This window comes from Lacerta agilis, chromosome 5, assembly GCF_009819535.1.
Source record: "Lacerta agilis isolate rLacAgi1 chromosome 5, rLacAgi1.pri, whole genome shotgun sequence".
In the NCBI taxonomy this organism is placed as follows: Eukaryota; Metazoa; Chordata; class Lepidosauria; order Squamata; family Lacertidae; genus Lacerta; species Lacerta agilis.
The window spans coordinates 12,351,464-12,376,648 of record NC_046316.1 but is presented as its reverse complement, the minus strand read 5'-3'; the positions used below and the strand labels follow the sequence as shown (position 1 = coordinate 12,376,648).

The window sequence follows — 25,185 nt, the reverse complement described above, 5'->3', positions numbered from 1 at the left end:
CCCTTCCCTGAGCCAAGAGCCAGTCGGCGGGGGACCCAGGATCAAGCGCAGTAGCCGACAAGCTGCCAGCGGTCTGCAGAAGTCCTAGAAGGGTCAGGGGCCTGCCAGGAGGGTGCCGTGCCTGTCCTACAAACCTGCATGATTTCGTTCTTGGTGGCCGGGAGCCGCACCACGGAAGGCCCAAGGCCTCTTCTTCGCTGCGGGACAGAGCCTGTTATCCAGTTCAGCCAGGAGGAGGGCGACCACAGTTCCAGCGTGCGCAGCCTTCCTGGTCTCGTGCGTGAGTGAAGCGACCAAAAACCCTCGTGCGACAAAAACCACAGGGCTGTTTTCCAAACCACACACAGCGGCAAGAACCTTACTTTCTCCCCACCCCCTGCACCGCCCCCATTTCTTGCAAAAGTGAGAAGGGGGGAAGGGCTGAATCCTGGCTGCCTCCACACTGCGCCCCCCCCCTTTTCCTTGCCCGTTTCTTACTGTTTTTGTGATAATATTTTACATTTTTTAGTACCCGGCAACACTGAATCACAAAAGACACTTGCTTCGTTTAAGCAGGGACCCTTTGGCCCAGAGCTTGGGGTGGCAAGGGCCCCCGATCCCTCCTGCAGACACACACTTGCACTGGCTGCCTACGGGAGCACAAGCAACTCCTGCACGGATGCCCAATTTTCTTCTTCACCACCAGCAGCTGTCCACCAGCACAAGCTGGGCCTCGACTCACCCTGATGATACTTGTTCAGCACTTACAGATCGGGGCTTTAGGGGTGGGGGGGTTGCCCTTTGGCTTCAAGGGACCAGCACTAACAGGGTAACCAGGGATAATGGATGCCTCCCGGGTGGCAGCCTGATAAAGCCATAGTAGGGGTGGGGTACCTCCCCCCAAGAGCACACCCCCTCTAATCCCCCCCCTCCCCCCTATGGAGATCACTGTGGATGATGAGCATGCTGGCCTCGTTTTTGGCCTAGTTGATGTGGGGCTTAAACAACGCAGGGGCCAGAACTGAGTGGCCCATAGTCCTAGCCAGAATATATATATAGATTAATCTCACAAGGGTGGGTGGAGGGTTCTGAAATTGCCAGGAGCATTTCCACCCCTCAACCAGTGTTTCTCAAACTTGGGTCCCCGGCTGTTGCTAGAGATGATGGGAGTTGTATTCCAACAACAGCCAGGGACCCAAGTTTAAGAAAACACGGCAACCCCCTTGGCTGCACACAGCCGGCCTGCTGCTTCTCACTTCAAAGGGCTTTAAGGCTGTGGCTCCAATACTTGCTTAAAACAGCAGAAGACGGGTTAAAGAAAGCCCCAGGACAGTCGGGGCAGGGGGGAATGGGACAAAAGCGAATGGGAAATTCTGCAGACGTAAAGAAGGGCAAAGGGGGGGGCAGGGGACTGGCTGGCTGTTTCCAGCACTGACTCTCTGAATGTGTCAATTTTTTATTCTGCTCTTGAATTGACTGTAAAAAAACAAACCTAAAAGAGCTCTGTACAGTTTCTTCCTTTAATTACCTAAGTAAAACTTATTCAAGCACCTTCATTGACCTGGTTCTCCCTGAGCCAAAAGCATCAACACTGCTGTCCTAAACCAACTACAACAGCTGCTCCTACCCAACTGAAAAAAGATAGCGGGGGGGGGGGGCACTACCATGGCAGAAGGGCGGCCATTTTGTTTTTCAACACGCTTGGGTTAGATAAGGCAGGAAGCTGCCTGACCCTTGTGGAAAGTAGGGGTGCCAAGTTGGGTGCCCAACTGCCACCATCCCTGACCACTGGCCATGCTGGCCATTATGGCTGAGAGGAGCAAAAGTCAAGCAGCTCCTGGGTAACTAGTTACCCGGAGTAAGGCCATCGCCACAGGGAACAAGGACACCACTATTCAGACAGTTGAAATACGGTAGGGGCTGGAGAAGCTAAACAGAAGAAGTAAAGACACACGGTTGCTATGCATACACATACAAACAAAATGGGGGCACCTGGAGAAAGACACCATGAAGGGCTGAGCTGGAGGGGAGAAAGGATCAGATGTAGCATGTGACAACAACAGTAGGGTTAAGGAAGGAAACGGACGAAACCAGGCAGCTATCGGGAGGAAGGGAATTCGACAAAGCATTAATACCAACACAGTGAAATACAGTTTGGGGCCCAAGAGCCCTCCAGCTAATTTGGGGCAGTTCTGTCTGTCTCTCTCCCCTGCCATTCTCCAAGAAACACAGCCCATAAGGAGCTGGAGAGACTTTGCAGGGAGGGAAATGGCTTTGCCAACCGCCTTCCAACTTGTACAACTCCATGGATGCTACCCGGGGTTTATCAAGATTAGAGAGTGGAGAACGCTCTAGTTCCTGTCTGATTCTTTTCAAAGTGCATATGTCTATAGCGAGTTCAAAATAAAGCAAAAATGGAGGTGTGTCTGGAACAGCAGGATAAAAGGAGAAGCTGAAGAATAGAGCAACGGCAGCAAGAGAACACAACGAAGGAAGTAAAGACAGTGAAGAGAACACTGCATTTTTCTACAGCAAGTTCTGAAAACTCAGGAGGAGGGGTAGAGAATGGCGGTTGCAATTTTTACTCTGATGATTCATAAAGCAGTTTGAAAGGCTTATTGTATTCTGCATGCAATACAGGGCAATGTGGAAGAGGAGAGGTACTTGGAAAGGGCCAGATCATTCAGCTAACCCTTTTCTGGTAGTGAGTCTTTCCTAACGTTAATAAGCAAGGCTGGGAGAAAAGTGGCACATATATATAAACCACTCTGCTTTGGAAGAGAGAACTCTGCTCTTGGTTGCCATTCCCCACAAATTTAACCAGAAGCCACAGCAACACACCAATCCAGATTCTTACTGCCCAACAGCCACTTGTCTGTCACTTGCCGGGGTCCTGACTAAGCTATCCTCCTCAAAAACCATTTGCAGCCAAGACAAAACCTTGGAGCAGAAACTGTGGTCAAGGGGGAAATAAAGCTCAGCCACAAACCTGGGTTCAAACAGCACAGTAAAACCTTGGCTAAACAGCCATGCTGCACTAAGATAAAATGGACAGAGGAGGCAAGCAGCTCCACTCTCCTCTGAAACCAGCATGCTCACATTAAACTCTAGTTTGGCTTAGTCTTACATATAAACACAGCCTGTGATAAGCTAACGGGACATTTTCTTAATAGACTGAAACAGTATTCACTAACCTTATGCTCTCTAGATTCTTTTGGACCACACTGGGGTTGATTGGAGAGGTAGTCCAAAACGTCCGGAGGACACCTGGAAGGCAAGTGGTCTAGAAAATCGCATTAATCACCATAGAATCAGAGTTGGAAGGGACCCAAGGGTCATCTAGTCGAACCCTCTGCAAATGCAGGAGTCTCAGCTAAAGCATCAATGATGAATGTACTTTTGATGCAGACATGATCACCCTGGAATTTTTATTTATTTTAAAAAACTATCCGCAAAGCACAAAAGACAGAAGTCTTTTGAAAACTACAAAGACTTAGAAATTGGAGTGCGGTTGTGGCAGAACTTCTCAGTCATCCGCTCAATACTTTTGTCCTCTGATGCACCTGTTTCCTTCTTCTATCAAGAGGGCTAAGTTCTCCTTAAAAGGTCTCTTCGCTGTGTATCAAGTAACAGATACTGCAAATTTGCATCATTTATTCCCGTCACAGAAGGGGGGGGGGCATTTCTGAGCCAAGATTGGAATTTTCAGCTCAAAAGGCCCCCCCAACAAACCAGCATGGATTCATAACTGGAAATCTTTACACCAAAGTTTTAGCTACTCAATATTGTAAGAGCACTCCCCACTCACACACCTCTGACTAGGCAGCCCAACTGTCAGCAGCTATCAATGGCCAGAACATGCTTCTCTCTTCACTTGTGGAAAGAGCTTACTGACATTTAATGGCATTCTTTGTCACTTGAAAACAATGTGCAGATTGCACACCTGCTGATAGGCAATTGTTAAAATTGCATGTTAGTGAATTTTCCAAGATGAGCCATTACGTAAGGGTTTGCTCAAATCCAAATTATGATCGTAGGACTAAGCAACAGGTGTGTTCCAAGAGGTTCTGAAAGGGCTGTTACCCTGCTTCACATGACTAAAGGATTGTGCCAAACAGGGTTTCTTGGAACTCTGGGTTTCTTTCGTCCAAACGTATTTTGGGAGTTCTGCCCCAAACTGCCAAGCCACAGGTGAAAATTCAGTTCTGTAGAGCCATTAATTCCCAAGGAGAAGGCAGGCACCTGAATCATTAGGACAATAAAAGGCACTAAAAGGGGACTGATTTGTTGGGGAGTCCAGGAGCTCAAGAGTAAATAGCATCCATTGTCCAACGAAGCCGAACCCATCACAGGCGACGTGGCTGGTGCCAGGGGAGCAAGGTTGTCGCAGGAAGAGGCAGAAGACCAAAGTCCTTGATCAGGCTTGGGCCAGAATTTGATAAAAGGCACCCAGGACAAAAAACAACCGATTATCCCTATCTTCCCCACGTTTGGTGAAGGCCTGGTGAATGCAAGGCAGGCTGAGCTAACTGCAACAGCATCCTTCCTACATTGTGCAGACCAGCCGCGAAAATCAGGAGCTGTGCCAAGCTCTGCACGCCTTCCCAGCTCCTGATGCCCGAGTCCTGGGTCCAAGAGGCACATGTCTGAGATCACCCCTTCCCCCAGCGAGGCTCCGGCTTCTCTCGCTATCAGTGCACTTGCTCCTGCTGGCGTGAGAGGCGGCACTTCCAGCGAGGAGGCTGGTGGAAGCTTCCCAGGCAGGGCTGCTGGCTCTTCCACGGATGGCTCCCATTAGGCGCTATCTTCCTTCAGCTCTGAGAGAAGAGAAGGACGATAGCAGTCAGCAAGTTATCCGGTGCAGTTTTTTCTGTCCCTGCAACCCCAGCCCTAACGTTCCTTATCTGTACCTGTACTCTGTAGCTTGACAAACGTCCTCCGGTCTCTGCAGTAGCTTCACTCCCTCCGTCAGCCCCATGGAGTCAAGCGCTTCCAGCAGACCTCTGAGGCTGCCAGCCGGCAAGCTGGGAGGAAACAGAGAGAAACATGGAGGGTTCAGAGGGGACCTGCTAGGAATAGGTGACAGAGGAGAGGGGGAGGGCAAGGGACAGAGGAGGATCTACTAACCTCATAGCTCAGGAGAAGTCTTCTGCTGGGCGACTCTGCCCCTCTGTAGGTCTCCACCAGGCTGCAGAGGCCCAGTCTCTTGGCTAGCTCTGCCCAGTCTGCCCCTTGGCAGTCATGGTTCAGAAGCTGCTCTAGACTCTGGAGGGTGTCGCTATTCAGAGACAAGACGCTCCCTGGAGGAGAGAAATCAGAGACAGAGGATGACAGGCGATCGCTTCTCTGCACAAAGGTGCCAGCTCTATGCCAAAAGCCATTGCCGTCCTCCCCACACCCAAACCATCCACGGCCCCCGCTAAAGAAGAACGGGTAAGTAAAGTAATGAAATAGGTTGAATCCGCAAAGCTAACAGCTAAAATAAGAGAACTTAGTGACAATTGTTTTTCTTGAAGATCAAAGCCATTTTCAGATCATTTGAAGGAAGACTACAACAGGACGAATCCACGAGCAGGTTTTGAACTGTGACGACAGAACAATAGATATTGTGTTACGACTATGTTAAATAAGAGGGAGGCAGGGTTCAGCAAAGGGGTGGGGATAAGAAAAAACATCACAGAAAATGGGGGAAGTCAGTAACATAAAAGAAAAGATGTTTTAATATGTATTGAAATTTTATGTGCATCGATAGCCAAAGCCCCCTAGTCCAAATCTGAAATGATGCACAGGGGTTATTCTCAGCGGGACCCCAAGCAGAATAGACGCTTTCACTCACCTTGCCTGGAAGCAGGAGTCTCAGCAGACTGCTCCCTTTCTGGGTTCTGCAGCAATGCTTGCTGCAGTATCTCCCGCACCTGGAAGGAAAGAAGCCTTGGTTACCTCTAACTGTCCCCTAAGACTATATCAGGAGACCTAAGAAGGAGCCTCTTCTACTGAGCACATGAGGATGGGGCCCGTCCCATCACAAAACATGGGGTGCAAAGGGGTACGCAGAGAGCTACAAATAGCTATGATCAGAGGTGGGCAATGATCCAAACTGCCTTAGTTGCAGGACGCTCTATAGTCCAGATGTGGACAATGTAGCTTACAACACCAGGGAGGGCAACACAACAAGCCTCAGCCAGCAGCCAGGAATGATGGGAACTGCAGTCCTAAACAGGCTGGTCCAGAACAGGGTTGCCCAAACTTGGGTGCCCAGCTGCTGTTGAACTACAACTATCATCCCTGGCCACTGGTACTGCTAGCTGGGGATGATGCGAGTTGTAGTCCAACAACAGCTGGAAGAAGGAGGAGAGTTTGGATTTGATATCCTGCTTTATCACTACGCTAAGGAGTCTCAAAGTGGCTAACAATCTCCTTTCTCTTCCTCCCCCACAACAAACACTCTGTGAGGTGAGTGAGGCTGAGAGACTTCAGAGAAGTGTGACTAGCCCAAGGTCACCCAGCAGCTGCATGTGGAGGAGCGGGGAATCGAACCCGGTTCACCAGATTACGAGTCAACTGCTCTTAACCACTACACCACACTGGCTCTCAGCTGGAGACCCAAGTTTGGGAAAGTCTGGCCTAGAACATTGCATATGTTACAACTAGGAATGGCTCTACCGCAGCAAAGGTCCAATCTGAACCCCCAAAACTTTACATACCTTCTGGCTCGAAGTCAAGTCCAGTGGCGTGTGCCCCCGCCCCTGCTTGTCAGGCCATTTGCTCTTCAGCTCAGCCACGCAGTCTGCACCCGGCTCCACCAGGGCCTCTCCCATCTCCATGACCCATTCTCCTCTTCCTGCTCCAACTCCACGTCGCTGCCTGGGTTAGACGAGGGGGCCGAGATGGGCTCGTCGTTCTCACACAGGACATCCGCCCCTGGGGAGTTCAACAGGGAATTCAGCTGGCATAATGCTTCAAACAGCAAAGTATATCGGGGGGTGTATCAGGCAGCTCCCTTTGTGACTGATCTGCACCTTGTTCTGGAATTTTAGGGCCAGATTCAACAAACCCTTTCTGCTACTGGAAGCCAGTGCAAAGACTCCCCACTAGTGCAACAGGGCTTTCTCCCATCTCTACACCCAAATCCACTGGAGGCACCGAAATGCCCCCAGAACAGCGCATGGGTAGAGGAGATGAGAGATTGTCTCATTAGCCCAAGCATTTCTGCTTGTCAGTGTGGAATTCCAATATTTCACTGGACCAGTTTGTTGCCCACCCTCTCCTTCCCCCAAACTTTTAAAAGTCTGGGATATTTATTCAATGTCATCTTCCGTTTGCAATCGGCTACATAGCTCATTCCACACACACCCCAGTCCAACTAATGCAACATTTGTTGTCTAGACTGCACCCAAAAATAAGTGGACATGAGAGAGAGAGAGAGAGAGAGAGAGAGAGAGAGAGAGAGAGAGAGACCTTATAACTGAGCACAGGGTCCTGTCCTGAGGAATGGAATGGGTCCCAAGATCCCCACCTCCCATCCCAGTAAGAACTGCTCCCTCTTGAGTGAGTAAAGTTATGGCTGCAGATAACCCAGGTCATCTGCTGGATGCAACCTCAAGTGTTTGCTTTTTGGGAAGCATTTAATACAAACAGATATGCAAAGCGAGAGGAGGGTTATTTGCTGTTAAGTAATTACGAGTGGAAATAAGTGTCTGGCATGAACTGGAAATAAATACCTAGTAGGAAGCCAGATGACTTTCCGTCAATGTAAAGTTTCAGCTCTTCTTAAACCAGAAGGGTGAGAATAGAAAGTGGGCATCCCACCAGCTCCCAGAGGAATCCTTGAGCCCTACTGAGTCCCAGGGACCCTGGAGAGATGATTTACCTGCTTTGATCAGCATCCTGGTAAGGATTGGGGAACCCATGCCTGCTGCCAGGTGAAGAGGCGTATTGCCAGCCGACGTCTGGGCATTCGCATCAGCTCCCAGCTGGACAGAGGAAGGGCACGGGATTAAAGGCTGGCAAGCGCTCTCAGAAAAGATCCACCCCTTCTCACGTACGTGAAGGAGGATGGGGAAGCCATTACTGCACACAGCCAAACCCCACATACCTTCTTCAACAGGTACATCGCCAGGTTAAGGTTCTCCATCTCCACAGCAAGATGCAAAGGGCTCCGGCCACTCTGCCGCTCGGCCGCGTTCACATCTGCCCCCTTCTCAACAAGCAGCTCGATGCAAGCTGGGTTCTTGCACTTCACGGCAAGGTGCACGGGGAATAGCCCTAACAAAGGAGCAAAGGTTGGAAAGTCGTCTCCCCACACTCCACAGTAGGAACGCAGCACCAAAAAGCTGCCTTTGAGGACGGCTGCGAAACCCCTCTAGGGACAGCACTAGGGCTGTGCAATAAAATCGCCTTATCATTGAATCTGAATACCGGTATTGAAGTAAGTGTTTCAACTAGGCAATATACACCCGTGAACAAAAGGTGGAGACTTAACAGCTTCCCAGGGGGTAGCTCAATACTTTGCAGGCACCAGGTGTCTCCAGCTTTAAGCTCTCTCCCTCCTGTCTCCTAACCAATAAGAAAGAAGATAACCCCTCACACAAACCAGCAAATTCTTTCAGCTTCCAGTTATCTTTCCACTTAGAGCTCAGCTAATTATGCAGAGCCTGCTAACAATTCAGGAGCAACCCCAAGAGAGGAAGTAAACAAGAACTGGAAAGGGCTTCTTTCTTCCCTCACCAGTGAAAAAAAAGGGGGGAAGTGTTTTTATTTTCAGGTGGTGTTTTATGTTGTTGGTTCCCCCTAAATAGCTTCCCTCCATATTAAAATGGAAGGGTGTTTTTTAATTCAAATGAGAGTATCTTTTTGCTTGCCTGCCCTCCCTCCCTTTGATAAAAAAAGAAGAGATTGGTGGGATGGGGGAGTCCTTCTGTGTCAGGGGGAAATGGAGGGGAGAAGATTTAGCTGGCTGCCTTACGCTGAAATGGGAGGTTGGGTACTATGTGAGAATGACAGGGAGGCTGTTTTTCGGTAAGCAGTGACAGCAAAAGTGTGTTTACTCACAAACAAGCCCTACAGAATTCAATGGGGCTTACTCCCAGGAAAGTAGAAGTAAGTAAGTTTAGTTGAACTTATGCATGCACAGATTCCACTTATACCTCTGGGTGGGGGAGCAGATGCAAATTCACTAGTAAATCACTTAAACTACTCTTAAATTGGTTAAAAATATATTAAATATAATATACGGAAGTTTATTTAATATTTTTATTTGATCTACTACTTCTTTACATTTTAAGGCCCTCGGCTGCTGTGGGGAAGTGCGGCACACCCTCCACCAGTGGGGAGGTAGGGCAGGACCCCCTGCCCCTGCAGGGAGGCCCAGCAAGACTCTCTGCCACCGCAGATATATATCAAAATATCGTGATATTTAGCTGGTGATATATTGCTATGTAGAAAACCAGTTATCGCCCATCCCTAGACAGCACACCACCTACAGATTATGCACTGCCCTCCCCTCTTGTTTTGAGCTGCTTGGAGACATTCACTCTGAAACCACCCAGCCAGCTCTCGCCTGCCTGAGCCTCCAAAACTATCCCATCACTTACCATAATAATTAGGTGTTTCCAGGAGCTGGAGGGTGTGGGAGCCGAGGTGACAGAGGAGGGTCTTCAGCATCTCCTCATCCCCCAGCTGCAGCGCCAGGTGCACTACTGAGTTGCCATAGCGATCCAGCAGAGTGGGGTCCGCGCCAGCCTGCAGCAAGAACCCAGCCACCCTGGGCTGGTGGGTGATCACAGCCAGGTGCAAAGGTGTCTGCGGAGAAAATGGGGAGACGGGTCTAGTTCTCGCAAAAGAACGGGGCAAGGAATCAAGGTGTTTGTCCTAAGCGCAGAGAGACTTCCTTAGCCCCTTCCCATCTAAGCAATGTTCTGGGATGGCCACTTTCTCTCCATTCCTCCTGAGTAACAGAGGAGGAGGCACTTCCTTGTACAAGACTCAATCAACTACCTGCGCAAGCAACGATCAGACAGGCGTACTCTATGTGGATTCACATCTGGTTCAAGGAAACTAGGACCACTCCTCACTGCTGCCCTTAAACTAAGCAGGGGTGGCCGACACGAGTGCCTCCACCTAGATGTTCTTGGACTTCAACTCCTGCCAGCATGGCAGCCCATGGGGAGGAATGGAGTAGTCGCAGCCCAACAACAGCTGGAAGGCACCATATTGGCCAGCGCCAAAGTGAACAGGAAGTTCACAAGGAAGAATCCCAGCAGACAAGGGAAAAGTTGGGACCAGCTCATTTTCTTAACTCGTTATGGAGTTACGTTCCAATGCCATGGGGTCTGCTTGCAGCAGCTCCTTTATACAGTGGTAGCTCAGTTGTCAAACACTTTGGCTTTCGAATGCCAAAACCCAGAAGTGAATGCTTCTGTTTTTGAACGCGCCTCGGAAGTCGAACGGCTTCCGAGGCGTGCTTCTCAATTTTTTCAATGGATTTTGGGGAGCGCCCTTTGTGCCCCGGTTGTCGAACAGTCTTCTGAAATGGATTACGTTTGACAACTGAGGTACCACTATATGCGTGTGTGTGTGGTGTGTGTGTGTGCATTTCCACACATTTCACATAAAATTCCAATACATAATTATTTTTTCGTCTTGTCGACTTCCCATCCCATTTTGTGTTCTTTATTTAAAAAAATCTGTCCCATTGCTGCACTCTTCTATATCATAACCATAAAACAATAATCTCTCATTCTTTCTGTTGTTCAAATCCTGCTCACATCTTCATCATATTTTAAAGTTTCATTAAATGGTGCAAAAAAGGCTTCCAATTCTTCCATAAAACATTCATCGTTAAGTTCACTCATTTTAGCTGTTAAGTTTTGCTGATTCAGCATTATCCAGCAGCAGCTCCTCTTTAAGAGAAAGCCAAGGAGGAGTCTGTGTAAGGCCATCACAGCTCACCAAGAGCAAAGGCATGGCAGTATCAGAACTTGGAAGGATGGGTGGATTTAGTGAAAACAGAGATTTTCTCTCTCTCTCTCACGACACACAAGCCAAACAGTGCTAGGGAATGTGGACAAAAGGATTAGGGGGCAGGGGGTGGGGAAACTGCATCCTGAAGCTTCATCTACTATACCTGCTGCAAGTGATTTGTGATGTTGAGGATCTGCTGATTGGGGATGCTGACTGCCACTTGGACCAGCTGTGCAATCACAGCTGTCTGCTCATGGATGATAGCCAGGTGCAAAGGCCTGTGGGAATAGACAAGATTATTGTCTTAAGAGTGGGAAGATGCAGTTCTTGGGAACTATGCAGTCAGTCGCAGATGGGACAAGAAGCGAGTCCAACTCTTAGCTCTGGTCTCTGTGCGTCACCAAGTCCCCCTTTCTACAATTTGCAAAGGAGGATCCAAAACTCCCCCTACATTGGGGGCTTTCCAGTCCAAAGAAGAAAAATGTTTGCTCCAGAAACTACTGGAGGCAATTAAGTATTGCAAATGGGACACGTTTTCGTATGAGTAGACTGCAGAATGCCAGAGGATGAGCTGAAGACCATAAAAAGAGTTCTGGTCAGGCCTCCGCTACAGCTCTGTGCTCACTGTTTTACTATACAGGTAGGTAGCCGTGTTGGTCTACAATAGTCAAAACAAAATAAAAAATAAATAAATCCTAGCTATAAAAAAATCCTACTAAGTTTTTCTTAGTATGAGCTTTCGTGTGCACACGAAAGCTCATACCAAGAACAAACTTTGTTGGTCTCTAAGGTGCTACTGGAAGGATTTATTTTTATTTTATTTTATTTTATTTTTTACTATGTTTATTTATTAAATATGTAACCCTGGCCTTCATCTGTAGGTCTCACGGCAGTTCACAGCATAAAAATACAAAATACGTAATAGAACCCAAGAACAACACAAACCAACAGCCGCCACAAGCAACCACTGTTCTCACCATCTGTTGTTCTCACAATTTAAAGGAATTTCAAAAAAGATTTTCAAGTCTGCCCAATGTAAAAGAAAAAAGCTGGAAAAACGGACACAAACCAAAGACTGAGAAAAGGGGATAGCTTTTATCAAAATATCTTAAAAACCTAGCCAAATATATTAAGGGAACAGCAGTTTCTTGGAGTTTATACTAAAGGGCTTAGATCAGGTATCAAGAAATAGCAGGTTATTAATTTATGTAAGAATGTATACATTGCATTTTTGTATGTTGTTTTTCCGCCCCTTATACACTTCTTTGTTCTTTCCCCCACCCATACTTCCCCCTTTTCTTCTCTGTATCATTTTCTTTATAACTGAAACCCTTCCGATAAAATACTAACATTAGATTGGGGGGGAAAAGGTATCAAGAAATGTTTCCTAACCCCGAGAGAGACTGAATATATTGTTCAAGCGGGCAGCAAATTCCCTTCAGACTCTTGCCTCCAACAGAAGGCTTGCAGGAAGTGGGCAAATGTCCCCCGAATTGTGGAGTTGCTGAGGAAGCCTGTTTGCTCCCGCCTCCTCCCCCCACCAGACAGCGCCTGCCCCAAAGGCCCTGCTCCGTCCGCAGCCGACTCACGTGTCTCCGTTCTCGTCCTGAGAGGCAGCCAGGTGCCTCTGCACAGCCAGCAGCATCCGTGGGTCAGCCGTGACTGCGTAGTCGAGAAGAGCCCGAGAGCTGCGCCGAGCGAGCATCAGCATCCACGAGCTGCACTCCTGAGCTGGGGGGACAGGGGAAAGGCACAGAGTAAACACAACCCTCTGCCAGTGGCCAAACTGCACTTCTGGAGAGCCAGTGTGGTACAGTGGTTAAGAGTGGTAGACTCGTAATCTGGTGAACCGGGTTCACGTCCCTGCTCCTCCACATGCAGCTGCTGGGTGACCTTGGGCTAGTCATACTTCTTTGAAGTCTCTCAGCCCCACTCACCTCACAGAGTGTTTGTTGTGGGGGAGGAAGGGAAAGGAGAATGTTAGCCGCTTTGAGACTCTTTTGGGTAGTGATAAAGCGGGATATCAAATCCAAACTCTTCTTCTTGCACTCGGTCAATGTGCATGAATCCCCCTGGACACATCACCACCCTTGTCAAGCTTTGCCCTACTAGGGCAGGGGGTGGGGGTGGGGCCCACAGGGTCCAGATGCGACCCTCCAGGTCTCTCCTATTGGGACCCTCACCTTCCTGTTCCACCCACTCTTGCTGCTGTTGCCTGGGTGGAATGTGCTATTGGCGTACGATAATGTTTCTTGCTTGTCTGGATGGAGGTGTGTGTGTGTGTGTGTGTGTACGCGCAGAAAACTGCCTTTTGCGAGGCTGCAGTGCAACTTACTGTTACAAAAGGTCATCGTGTGCCCCCCCCTCAAAATGGAGGCTCATGGAGGAACACACCCCGCCCTGGCTGAAAATAGTTCTCCCCCGCCCCTGCAATAGGTGAAGGTCACTGGTCCGTGGTAGAACACGTGGCTTTCACAAGCAGACATTCCCAGATTAATTTTTGGGAAGTGTGGAACTAAAAAGCCAGTGGCGCTTGGAGGACTAAGAGTGCCCCCCCCTCCCGGCTATGTGCACATGCCAGAGTCCTACAGCTTGTAGCACCATCGGTTTGGCTCCTGCTGGAGCGGGGAAGGAAGGAGAAGAGATGGGCCACTGTGGCTATGGCTGCATGTGGATGCAACATTTTACACAATGTATATTTCATTCTATATATGCCTATATAGAACTCCCCAGCACATAAGCTGCTTCCGAAATGCCTCTTAACCCCAGACTACTTTGGACAGCACTCGTCTCACAGACATACCATGCTGCAGCAGTTCTGCGTAGCGCTTTTCCTCCGCAGAGATCCGGCTCCCATCTGCTAATGTTTGCTGCTCCCCCTCTTCTGGCTTGGCAGTTCCTGGCATGTGGATGCCCCTCCCTCCTTGGTAGTTGCCCATCGGATAGTTGCCGGAGAGGTAGATGCTGCTGTTGCTGCAAGAGCTGTATCCCGCCGAGTGCCAAGGATTCCCAGCTGGGGTAGGCAGACGTACACAGAGATAGAGAGAGGTTTCTATATTAGCCCAGTTGTGCTCACAGGGTTGGGCAAAACTTGGCTAAATTTCAGGAGCCCTCGGCAAGCATTTCAGACGTCTAGCAAAAAGAACACGTCCCTCCCCAGCAGTCTAGGGGGAAAGCAGGGAAGAATAGGGGAGAAGAACGAGGGGTGGGTGGGCATGCAAGCCCCCTACTATGCACTGTTCGTAAATTGTAGCTGTTGGAAAGCAGAAGGAGGGCAAGGCCCAATAAGTCAAGTCTGCACTTCTGCACTGCTTTGTCACCAGCTGAGGAAAGACACAGCAGTAGCTCCCAAGCTAGAAACGCAGTCAAAATCACCGCTCAACCTAGAACTTTCAGATATCACATTTGGAACTGGCACTGTTCAGTTTACTGCGGGCGAGTTTGTGAGCCTGTATTCTAGTCGTCAACGGCGACTAGACTTTGCTCCCCGCTCTGCAACCCAGAAACCTTGATCTGCGGCACATTCTCCTTTAAAAATAGAAACCAGCCCCCTGGGCATGCTCAGCTCAGTTCTCACTAATTCTGCAACATTTGGCACGCCTGCCGTTTGTTCTGCATAGCCTTGTTATCCAGACCCCTTTTCTGTGCTGAAGACAAGCTAGTAAATTAAAATAATGACACCGTCAGAGGACTGCCTGCTTCAAGAGTGCGTGGTTTTGTCTTTGGAAAGAACGCTCACCTCCTGAGTCATGGGGAAAAGGTGTAAAACGAATTGTAATTAGCAGTTTCCACTTGCTGCAGGAACTGGAACTGCCTCAACAAATTGCGTTGGAAGATCAGCCTTCTCTCTCTCTCTCTCTCTCTCTCTCTCTCTCTCTCTCTCTCTCTAATTAAGCAAACTACTCTGCGCTTTTTTAGCAATTCCACCCCACAAATTGTCCAGAATCGCTCACAGCCGTCAGCAGCAGTGGCTCACTTAAAGCCAGAGATAGGATCGTTTCATATCAAAGAATGATGTGGAACTTAACTACAGTAGCATCCTGTCCCTCAACCCTTTCGTGGGATAGAGAATCACTGTAGCTCAGTGGCTAGAGCTTCTATTTTGCATGCGTTAGACACCAAGTCCAATCACCAGCATCTCTCGGTAGGGCTGGGAGAGACTTGCCTGAATTCCTGGAAAGTTGCTGTCAGTGCAATTGAAGGCAACACTAAGCTAGGTGGACAAATAGTCTTAAGGCAGCTTCTTACGGTCCTAACCTGCCTTACCATTACACCAAAGTGCCTATGCAGATTCTCTGTTTTATCTCTAAGCCAACACAGAGAAGATGTTTATCACATGAAGCACAGAATGAGCAAAGCAAAAAGTGGCCATCGAGTCATCAAATTGTCAAGCTGTAAGGGGCCCCAAGGGTCATTTAATCCAAACCCCCTGAAAGGCAGGAATCTCAACGAAAACATCCATGACAGATGGTCTTCCAAAGGCAAGGCAACTGCTTTTTACAGAAGTGAAAGCCTCTCCAAAATGAAGGACAAGTTACAGCGGCAGAACATGTGTAAACCAAATAATATGGCAAATCAGAAGGGATGACAACAGGCCATCACTAAAGGTGCTTAGGCTAAATCAGTGTTTTCCCAGCTTGGGTCTCCGGCAGTTTTTGGACTACAGCACCCATCATCCCTAGCTAACAGGACCAGTGGTCAGGGAGGATGGGAACTGTAGTCCAAAAACAGATGGAGACCCAAGTTGGGGAAACACTGGGCTAAATGATGGAGACTTCTTTTTTAAAAAAGCACCAGACAGATGAAAAAAGGTGTAAAGGGAGGGGGGTGAGCAAAACACAGAAGAGCTAAAGAATTTTTTTGCCCCTGCTTACATGTCAGATGATGTTGGGGAGAGACCCACAACCGAACCCATATACTTTTTAGCACTGCACCCAAGACATCCATGCAAAGGATGGGCCTATCAACATTTTAGAAACTGACAGCTTAAAACCCAGCTTCCCGTGGCCTTTACACCCAATGAGCTCCAGGGGTAGTTGGCTTCCTATAGGAGTGAAATGCTCAGTGTTCCACTGCCCAGTGCCAGAGTTTTACAAGCTCTCCTGGAGTCTATACTCTGCTGCCAAAACCATTGCAACGAAAAGCCTTCGATCTCAAAACTAGGAAGCGGCCTAAGAGCAAGGCACTCCAAACTCCCCAAGCCTCCCTCAACGAAGAGCAACGTTTACCTCCGCCAGAACCAAATCCACCGGCTCCACCTCCAGCGCCTCCCATGGGCGAGCCGCCCCCAAAGTGCTGAGGGAACTGGGGCAAGGTCTTCTTCCGCTTCCTCTCCACTTCTTCCTTATCTGCAACAAAGGATACAAGAGGAGAGTCGTCAAAGACAGGGCCCTGCATCGGTGTTTGGACAAACGGAAGTAGCGCGACACTTCTTGGTACGAGCTCCCTGTACCTTCCACCACTGGGTAGTAGGTAAACTGCTTGGAGTCACTCACGTCACCCCTCGCTTGCGCTTCAGCTGAAGGAACACGGTGACCGGGCGCTCTATCTTGGTCTTGTGGTAGGGTGGCGTGCGGAACACAATGGCGTACTGCAAGGACACAAAGTGGGAAGAGAGAGAATAGTTACACCACACAAGCCACATCACCCAACTCTTCGGGGCCAGGGTTAGAAGCTCAGGTGTATCAGCTAGGTGCCAAACAGCTCCTTAAACCAGGGTTACAGTCCCCCAAAATGGAATTGCCTAGGTTGCCATTTGGGTGCCAGGCGGCTCAAAAGTCCCCAGTGAGGGGAGAGAGAGACTTTCTGCTGTCCATCTGGCAATGGCTCTTCCTACCTGCCTTGCCCCACCTTCCAACCCTAAGAGTCTTTCCCAGAACATGACTCTGAGAACAGCAGAAGCAGCTGGGAAAAGAAGAGTGGAGTTCAGGGATATTGTCAAAAAATAACTTTGAAAGTTCTATGTCCTTGTTTCTCAATCTGTTCCTTTTGAATGGTTTTGTGGTATTTTATGTGTTGTGACTTGGCGTCATTTTTATTTATTATAGTTCAGTAGTTCTTAATTGTAAACTGTTTAATTATTATTTGCTGATGTTTAATTTTGCTGTTGATAAATTTTGCTGTTGAATATAATAAAAATTATATTCTAATGGATTATTGAATATTGCTTAATTTGATGTAAGTTGCTTATTTTAAAGTTATTGTGAATTTTTTGTATTGGCACAGGTGGTTATCTTTGCTGTGATCTTCACTGTTTTGTCATTTCTTGAGCTTGTAAACTGCCTTGCGTATAGCAATATGGAAAGGCGGTATACGAATTAAAAGGGAAAGGGAAAAATGAAAGGAAAAAAAGTAAGTCGTATTTTCCAATGCAAATTTTCGGTTCCTGAAATTCATTCTGATTGCACAGGCAAAAATCAGAGATAGAATTCTAAAGGATCTGTTGCTCATGCGCAAAAACAGGCAAGATCCAGGATTCCCCAAGCATGAACCTTGGATGGTGAAACGCCAGACGCCATTCCTGGCACCTGGGCAACTTCACTGGTTGCAAGTGCTGATAGCCGGGTGCAAATGCACCTGGGAATTTCAAACACTGCCTCGGGCTAGCTGTGCCTCCTCACTAATATTGTACGTGTACTAAGTGCCATGCTGCCTTGTGTGGTAAATCATGATTCCCACTTTTAAAAAAACAACACCAATTAAAAAAAAATCCTGGCAGAATTAAAGCAAGGATATAGCCTGCAAGTCTCCTGAGCAGCATAGTCAAGGGCACCACATCCAAACAGCAGCAGTTGCTCCACTCCCAGTAGCTTCGCCTGTTGAAACAAGGAGCTTCTGCTCCACATGCAAATGAACAAGAGATTTTCTTAAATAGGTGCTCCCTTAAAGGTAAAGGGACCCGACCGTTAGGTCCAATCATGGACAACTGTGGGGTTGCACGCTCATCTCACTCTATAGGCTGAGGGAGTCAGCGTTTGTCCGCAGACAGCTTCCAGGTCATGTGGCCAGCATGACTAAGCCGCTTCTGGCGAACCAGAGCAGCGCACGGAAATGCCGTTTACCTTCCTGCCGGAGCGGTACCTATTTATCTACTTGCACTTTGATGCGCTTTCGAACTGCTAGGTGGGCAGGAGCTGGGACCGAACAACGGGAGCTCACCCCGTCGCGGGGATTCGAATCGGCAAGCCCTAGGCTCAGTGGTTTAGACCAGAGTGCCACCCGCGTGCTCCCTTAGCTGTCAAGTTATTTGGGGCCTTCAGATCTTGTACTGAGTCAATAAGCATACTGGGAGCAAGTGCCTAACAGGGGGCCCACCTTTTGTTATTTTGAGCGTTCGTATCATGAATCAAATGAAAACAAAGTGGGCAGGGGGAAGGAAGCAAAGCGGTTGTCCGGGAACGCTAGCTCTGCCTCTCTTTTCTGCCACCTTCTACAACGGGGAAGCATCCTGCGCTTGTGTAGATGACCTAGGGCTCTCTATTACCATGCAAGGAGTCTCCACAAAAGCATACTAGTCCCTGTTTGCCCCCCACCCCAGTTCAATTAACCCACAGTGTGAACACCTGAACAGGGTTTAAATGGCAACCCAAGAGGTAGCTCCGACTGATTCAGAGTCAACGTATCATAATGTAAAGAATTTAACTACCACCGTGGGTTAGAGGAGAATCAAAAACAGAGTTGGATGTCATAAGCGCACAGAGAAAAGTGAGCTCATGACTCCCTCCTACCCACAGCGGTTTGATAGAGAGATATTCTTGCAGCACCCGACAGATTAATTCCCATGAGACACAGCAGCAAAAGCCAATCCAATATTAGGAATATGGGAAGCTGTCTTCCACCGAATCAGACCATTGCTCCATCTGGTCCAGTATTGTCTACACTGACTGCAGAGAATTTTCTAGCCCTACCTAGAGACACTAGGGATTGAACCCACTGCATACAAGGCCACTGAGCTACAGCCGTCGCCCAGTAAGTATTAACCCTTCTAAAAACTCGCCAGCCAGGAGTAGAACCATCACAATGCAGTGCCCAAAATAGCTCAGCAGGATTTCATGAGCCTATGATACTGAACAGAGCTGAGGCATCCAGGGAAATATACCTCTAGAAATGTTTCGTCAACTAGGACAACTGCTGCAGCTTATTCCACATCTTGGCCCTGAGTCCCAACTGATGTGTCTGAAGAAATCAGTTTCATCCGTGCACCCCTGTAGCTGCCAAATCACTCACCTCACCCAGGAACAGCAGTGAAAATGGGCAAGTAGTTCCCTGGTTCATGACCTAAATTAAGTCATAGAACCATGCAGAATATAGTTTTATCGCCCTCCCAGCAAACGTTTTATCGGAAGAAAAACCCAGTTTCCCAGGACTTGCGTTCACTGGTCGCGAGAGGTGAGCAAATCAAGGAAAAGGCATGAGCTTTCCCAAGATTTTGCAAAGCACATCAGGTGTAACAGGTGACAACGATACGCTTAGGACCTATGTATACTAGCAAAAAATTTCCCCAGGCAAATGAAATCCCAAGCACACATTTACAATCCTTAAATTCCCATGCACACAAAGTCTGGTGGTCTTTAAACTGTCTTTTAGCCTGCTGCTACATGGAATGCTACACAATTGCTTGACACCTAATTGCTCAAGCTGACAAGAGATTTGCTCTGCAAGACTGATCTTTTTGAGTGGGACCCAGGCCTCCCATGACCCAACCGGTACCTGTTTGTGTACATCTGTAGGGGAGAAGTCCCCAAAGGCCTGCCAGCCATTCTCATCGTCTTCATAAAACCGCACCTCAATATCATCTGGAGGAGGAAGAGGGAAGTTATTTCCCTTGTGAACACCAGTCCTTGCACCAACCCACCCTGTCTCAGGTCCCAGGCATCTGAACTAGGACAGGGCCTCATTTATAACACCATACATTCTCAGTGCAATCAATCCCACTATGTGACCACAGCCCAGCCCTCTAGAGCATCGTTTTCTCCCTTTCCCAAGCCATTTTCAGGCCACATGTCTCCTCCACAGCCACATGGGGTCTTCCTTCATTCCTTCTCCTTGTGCTAATGAAGAGCCCTCGAGGCCCGATTTACAAAGGGACCATCTGCCTTGAAAGCAATGTCTACACTGCTTCTTCTGAAGCAAGCCTGGCAGAAACGCAACAAGTTGTCCTGCTCCATTATAACAAATTTATTTACTTTTCGCAATCCTATTTTCTTAGGGGTTGCTAAGTGGGGGCCCCTGGGACCTTAAGATGAAAGGGCAGGTAAGAAAGTGCATAAACAAACAAACAAACAAACTACATACCCTGTTTCTCCTAAAATAAGACATAGCCATAAAATAAGCCATAGCAGGATTTCTATACATTTGCGAAATATAAGCACGTTCCCAAAATAAGCCATACCCCGAAATAAGCCATAGTGACGTGGTACCTCCCATTAAAACAGCCTGGAGAGGCGTGGCTATGCAGCGTACTGATGCGACGCGGTTAAAATAAGACATCCCCTGCAAATAAGCCATACTGTGTTTTGTTGAGCGAAAAAAATATATAAGACGGTGTCTTATTTTAGGAGAAACACGGTATATATCTGTATTTGGAAAATCCTAGCCAAGTGAAGTAATCTTGAGAACAAAGAAGAAACTAATACAACCAGGTCAGAATTGGGTCTCCGTCCAGATTTCTGAAGAATGTTTATCGAGAGTACAAGGAATCAAGCTCTTAAGACTCACAGGCATAATTGGACAGGGTACCCCCAACCTTTTTAAGCCTGTGGGCACATATGGATTTTTGAACAGATGCTGTGAGGACATTTTTTTCCTGGTCCTTCTGTTCCTCCAGATCAACGCCCCCAGCCCACCCCACAGAAAAGGACCGTGTGTACAGGCTTCTTCCCAATGGATCTGAGTAAAAGTGAAATCCAGTAGAATCAATCTGAGCCTTCAAAAGCATGCAGAGATGAAATAATAAGTGTGCCACTGCTCCTGGAAAAATCTTCCAAGAGAAACCATGCTCATGAGCCTCACGACCAAGGAGGCAGTGGCTTCCTGGGTGCCCAGAAAAGATCTTTTTGGTAACCCCGTCTGATGCTTCCTAATGTTCAAGACCTCAGATGCCACTCCCCCCAAAACATCAACAAATGAAAGATAAGAAATAAAGGGAATAAAGAACAGTGCTCACCTTTCTGGACTTATCACACAGCAGGTAAACTTCATCCCCGCCTCGCACGGAGCCAGCCGTCTTGTCCATTCTTGAAATCTTCAGGTTGGAAGCCCCAGGGGATTCTGAAGAGCAAGGAAAATGCAGAGCTGTGTAAATGAGAATCCAGGCATCTGGAGAGATGTGTTTTTGTATGTAGTCATACGTACAAATGTAAGAAAAGGGACTCCATATAAGAGCCCATTATTCAAGCCAAATGCGTGCCTAGAGGTGCACAAACTTTGGCTAGCCTCGGTAGCCCATTATTTTTGTGATTACCATCACCTTCCCCTCTCAAGTACGCTAGCCATGCACCCAGAGGGTTCAGGGAAGGAATGCGTCAGTCTTTCCATTTGTGCGAAGCTATGGAGACTCAGGAGGTAAAAGGTAAAGGGACCCCTCACCTTTAGGTCCAGTCGCGGATGACTCTGGGGTTGTGGCACTCATCTCGCTTTATTGGCCGAGGGAGCTGGCGTACAGCTTCCGGGTCATGTGGCCAGCATGACTAAACTGCTTCTGGTGAACCAGAGCAGCGCACAGAAACGCCGTTTACCTTCCCGCCGGAGCGGTACCTATTTATCTACTTGCACTTTGATGTGCTTTCGAACTTCTAGGTTGGCAGGAGCAGGGACTGAGCAACGGGAGCTCACCCCGTCGCGAGGATTCAAACCACCGACCTTCTGATCAGCAAGCCCTAGGCTCTGTGGTTTAGACCACAGTGCCACCCGCGTCCCTCAGGAGGAGGGACCTCCAAAATGTGGTGCAGAGAGAGATTCAATTGCTTCCCATGCTAGTTCTGTGCAATGCAAGGAGATCTTGATGGAAGGCCTCACTATATGCTCAGACAGAAAGTGATTTATGGCTACTACTTGCCACCTGGTGGCCATAGTTTGTGGTGTCTCCCATACAGCCCAGTTTCCCCCCCCCCCACACACACACCCCACCTGAGCTTGTAAGCTCTCCAGCACAAATGTGAAGACTTGAAATTAGTGTTCTACAAAGTCTGTAAGATCCAAAATATCAACAATCAGGCCCTGGGAGAAGGATGGCATACACCTCTCAACAGATGTGGATAGCTGTCAACCTTCTCTTTTTGCAGTGGGAAACGGCACTGGAATAAGGGAATTTCCCGCAAAAAAGGGAAAGTGACAGCTATGCAGATGTGTCAACCTTAAGGCCTAAATGCAGCTGTGGTGGTCATCAGATTAGGCACATGGTGAAGACAGGAGTTCCAGGATTAAAAATAACAACGCGATATGTTGTGTGCCTTTGTTTGACCCTTTTACATGGTTTTGTATGTACTGTGGCATTTTACGCATTGTGACTTGCTGTTCTTGTTTTTATTGCTAACGGTTTAGTAATTATTTATTGTAATTGTTAAGAGCGTTAAGAATTATGTTTAATTACAGTTTGCTGACATTTAATTTCATTGTGCACCATTATATTCTAATGGATTACTGAGCATTGCTTTATTTGAAGTAAGTTGTTTATTTTAACGTTTTGTATGCATTATGACTTTTTTTGTACTGGATCAGCTTGTTACAAGGTGTGTGCGTGTGCGTGAAGAAGTGAAATGAAAGCAAGTTGCTGTGAGCCAGCAGGACTCTTCCTAAGAACAGAAGCAGCTGGATGAGGTCAAACCCCCACCCAACCCAGCAAGGTAAAAAGGTAAAGGTAAAGGGCCCCTGGTCGGTTAAGTCCAGTCAAAGGCAACTATGGGGTTGTGGTGCTCATCTCGCTTTCAGGCCAAGGGAGCCGGCGTTTGCCCACAGACAGCTTTCCAGGTCATGTAGCCAGCATGACTAAACCACTGCTGGAAACCAGAGCACACAGAAACGCTGTTTACCTTCCCGCTACAGCAGTACCTGTTTATCTACTTGCACTGGAGTGCTTTCAAATGCTCGGTTGGCAGGAGTTGGGACAGAACAATGGGAGCTCACTCCGTCACAGGGATTTGAACCGCCAACCTTCCAATCGGCAAGCCCAAGAGGCTCAGTGGTTTAGACCAGATGCCTATGTTGAAAACCTGGCCAAGCAGTAGACACAGTGGCAGATGCTTGCTCCATGGCTCTCCTCCCAAACAAGGGTGAAACTGAGGTCAGTCCACAGACCAAGAGAGAAGACTCACTGCTGTCGTGGATAGGGTCCGAGATAACCGGCTTCAGTGCTAGGCTGAAGTTCCCACTGCTGTCACGAAGGTAGGCGCTGAATCGCAGCCGGACAATGCTGAGGTCCATTGTTTTCTTCAGCTCCTTAGCCTCTTGCTCAATCTCCTCTTCTTCAGATTCTGCCAAATTAGATGCTGAATTATACACCTGGCAAACAAGGGCTACTACATCCACGAACCTGGAGGTCCTGTACCCCACGTCGGAGTGTACCCTTCCCTACCAAAGGCAAGAGGTCATCTCAGAATATCTCTGAAGGACAACAAGTACCCCATTCCTGCTGTATGGGCTGCCTTTGAAAATAATGCCATCTGTGATGATGGGATCTGTCTAGCCTGGGCACCAAAGTTTTTTTTTTTTTTTTGAAAGATATGTTTGAACAGTCCCGGATTAATGGTCCTCTTGTTTAGGTCCAGGCAATATCTGATTTTCAACATCGCAATATATCACCAACTAAACACTGCGATATACTGATATATCACAATGTCAGAAATAAGGATGGAGCTATGTAGAGGCATAGGCTGGCTTCAGTTTTTCATAGCACACACACATAATTTTTGCATAGCACACACACACACACACACATATTCATGATATATTGCCAGGTCAAAAATTACGAAACAGGTATCACAATATGGATTTCAAACTGGTTTTGGACGGTATGTTGATATATCACCCAGCCCTACTCTTGCTATCAGAGTAACTATGCATGAGGCAGTATGCTCTCGGTGATTTGCAAACGCAGGTCACGTATACAATCTCCGCCTACCATATGAACCAACAGCTGGAAAAGAAATTATTTTGGATCTACATGGCGCTAAGACGCCTGCAGCAATTGCTGTGTGTTCTCTCCTACCCCTGGGGGACCCTGGTGGGATCCTTCCTTTTACCGCTGGGTTCCCCCACACTCTACTAAAACACGTGGCTTCTTGGCAGTGGCTCCCATGTGGCAGGATGTGTCCCTGTTGTCGGCAAGCGGAAGGCCAATGACCTAACGTTTGCATAGTGCTTTTGAGTTTTTGAAGTGCTCTATATAATCCTTGCAATAACTGCGCACAAGAGAGGTCAGAATCACTATATCTAAATTACAGGTTGGAGATCCAAGGTCAAGAAACTGCAACTGGCCCAAAGGCACCTACAAAGTTTACAGCAGAGGCAAAGATCCGAACCCAGAATTTCTGGGCTCCTGCACCTTTACTGGGTTGATAACTGTGCAGGAAACCAGTTTATGAATTATATCGAAAAGACATAAAGGTCCACATTATAACGGGCATACTGAGAAAAGCAGAATTGAGTTGATTAGAAAGTTATGTCAGTCAATCCCTCGTGATGTCTCAAACAAAACCTTGGGGGCTACAGCAAGGGCGATCCTGACTTGCTTTTGGACCCTTACGCCCTTCTTCCTGGAAAAACACATGAACAAGTTGTCCCATTTTAATCAAACCCATGTAAGTGAGTCTTCCACTGGAAGTGCAAAGCTCCCACTAGGGCCACTGAAGAGCCCAGCTTCTAGAACGGCCTTTCTCAACCTTGGGTCCCCAGATGTTTTTGGCCTACAACTCCCATCATCCCTGACCACTGGTCCTGCTACCTAGGGAAGATGGGAGTTGTAGGCCAAAAACATCTGGGGACCCAAGGTTGAGAAAGGCTGCTCTAGAAAGTCATACTTCAATGCTGGCCCCTATTTTAAGGGGCAATCTTACAGAAAGCGAAGAAAAAAGGAACATTACACAAGCTCAGATGTGATGTTTGTTCCCAGGTTTCAAAAGGGCCTGGCAATTGAAAGGGAAGCTCATGCTAAGCTCCAGCAAGCCATTCCACTCACATGCTCTGTTCTATTCTCAACTCTGCTCTGCCCTTTGACCACTCTCACCTTCCTAATTTCAGTCTTCCCCT

The 25,185-nt window shown here is 47.9% G+C and overlaps 2 protein-coding genes across 2 annotated transcripts in view; one reads left to right on the top strand and one right to left on the bottom strand.

The window, feature by feature from the left end:
• The window catches only part of PSD (pleckstrin and Sec7 domain containing), a 95,440-nt gene extending 94,133 nt beyond the window's left edge, over positions 1-1,307 (top strand). Inside the window, 1 exon segment of the mRNA XM_033148643.1 lies at positions 3-1,307. Coding sequence (XP_033004534.1) covers positions 3-88 — 86 coding nt within the window. The 3' untranslated portion in view covers positions 89-1,307.
• Positions 1,308-3,703: 2,396 nt separating this feature from the next.
• Positions 3,704-25,185, bottom strand: part of NFKB2 (nuclear factor kappa B subunit 2) — a 38,141-nt gene continuing 16,659 nt past the window's right edge. Inside the window, 20 exon segments of the mRNA XM_033148642.1 lie at positions 3,704-4,796; positions 4,890-4,914; positions 4,916-4,996; positions 5,101-5,279; positions 5,816-5,894; positions 6,684-6,815; positions 6,818-6,900; positions 7,850-7,952; positions 8,075-8,244; positions 9,573-9,780; positions 11,105-11,219; positions 12,531-12,672; positions 13,745-13,954; positions 16,170-16,289; positions 16,394-16,444; positions 16,447-16,531; positions 19,651-19,736; position 20,236; positions 21,107-21,210; positions 23,253-23,411. Of these exon segments, the coding sequence (XP_033004533.1) occupies positions 4,069-4,796; positions 4,890-4,914; positions 4,916-4,996; positions 5,101-5,279; positions 5,816-5,894; positions 6,684-6,815; positions 6,818-6,900; positions 7,850-7,952; positions 8,075-8,244; positions 9,573-9,780; positions 11,105-11,219; positions 12,531-12,672; positions 13,745-13,954; positions 16,170-16,289; positions 16,394-16,444; positions 16,447-16,531; positions 19,651-19,736; position 20,236; positions 21,107-21,210; positions 23,253-23,411 (2,861 nt within the window). The 3' untranslated portion in view covers positions 3,704-4,068.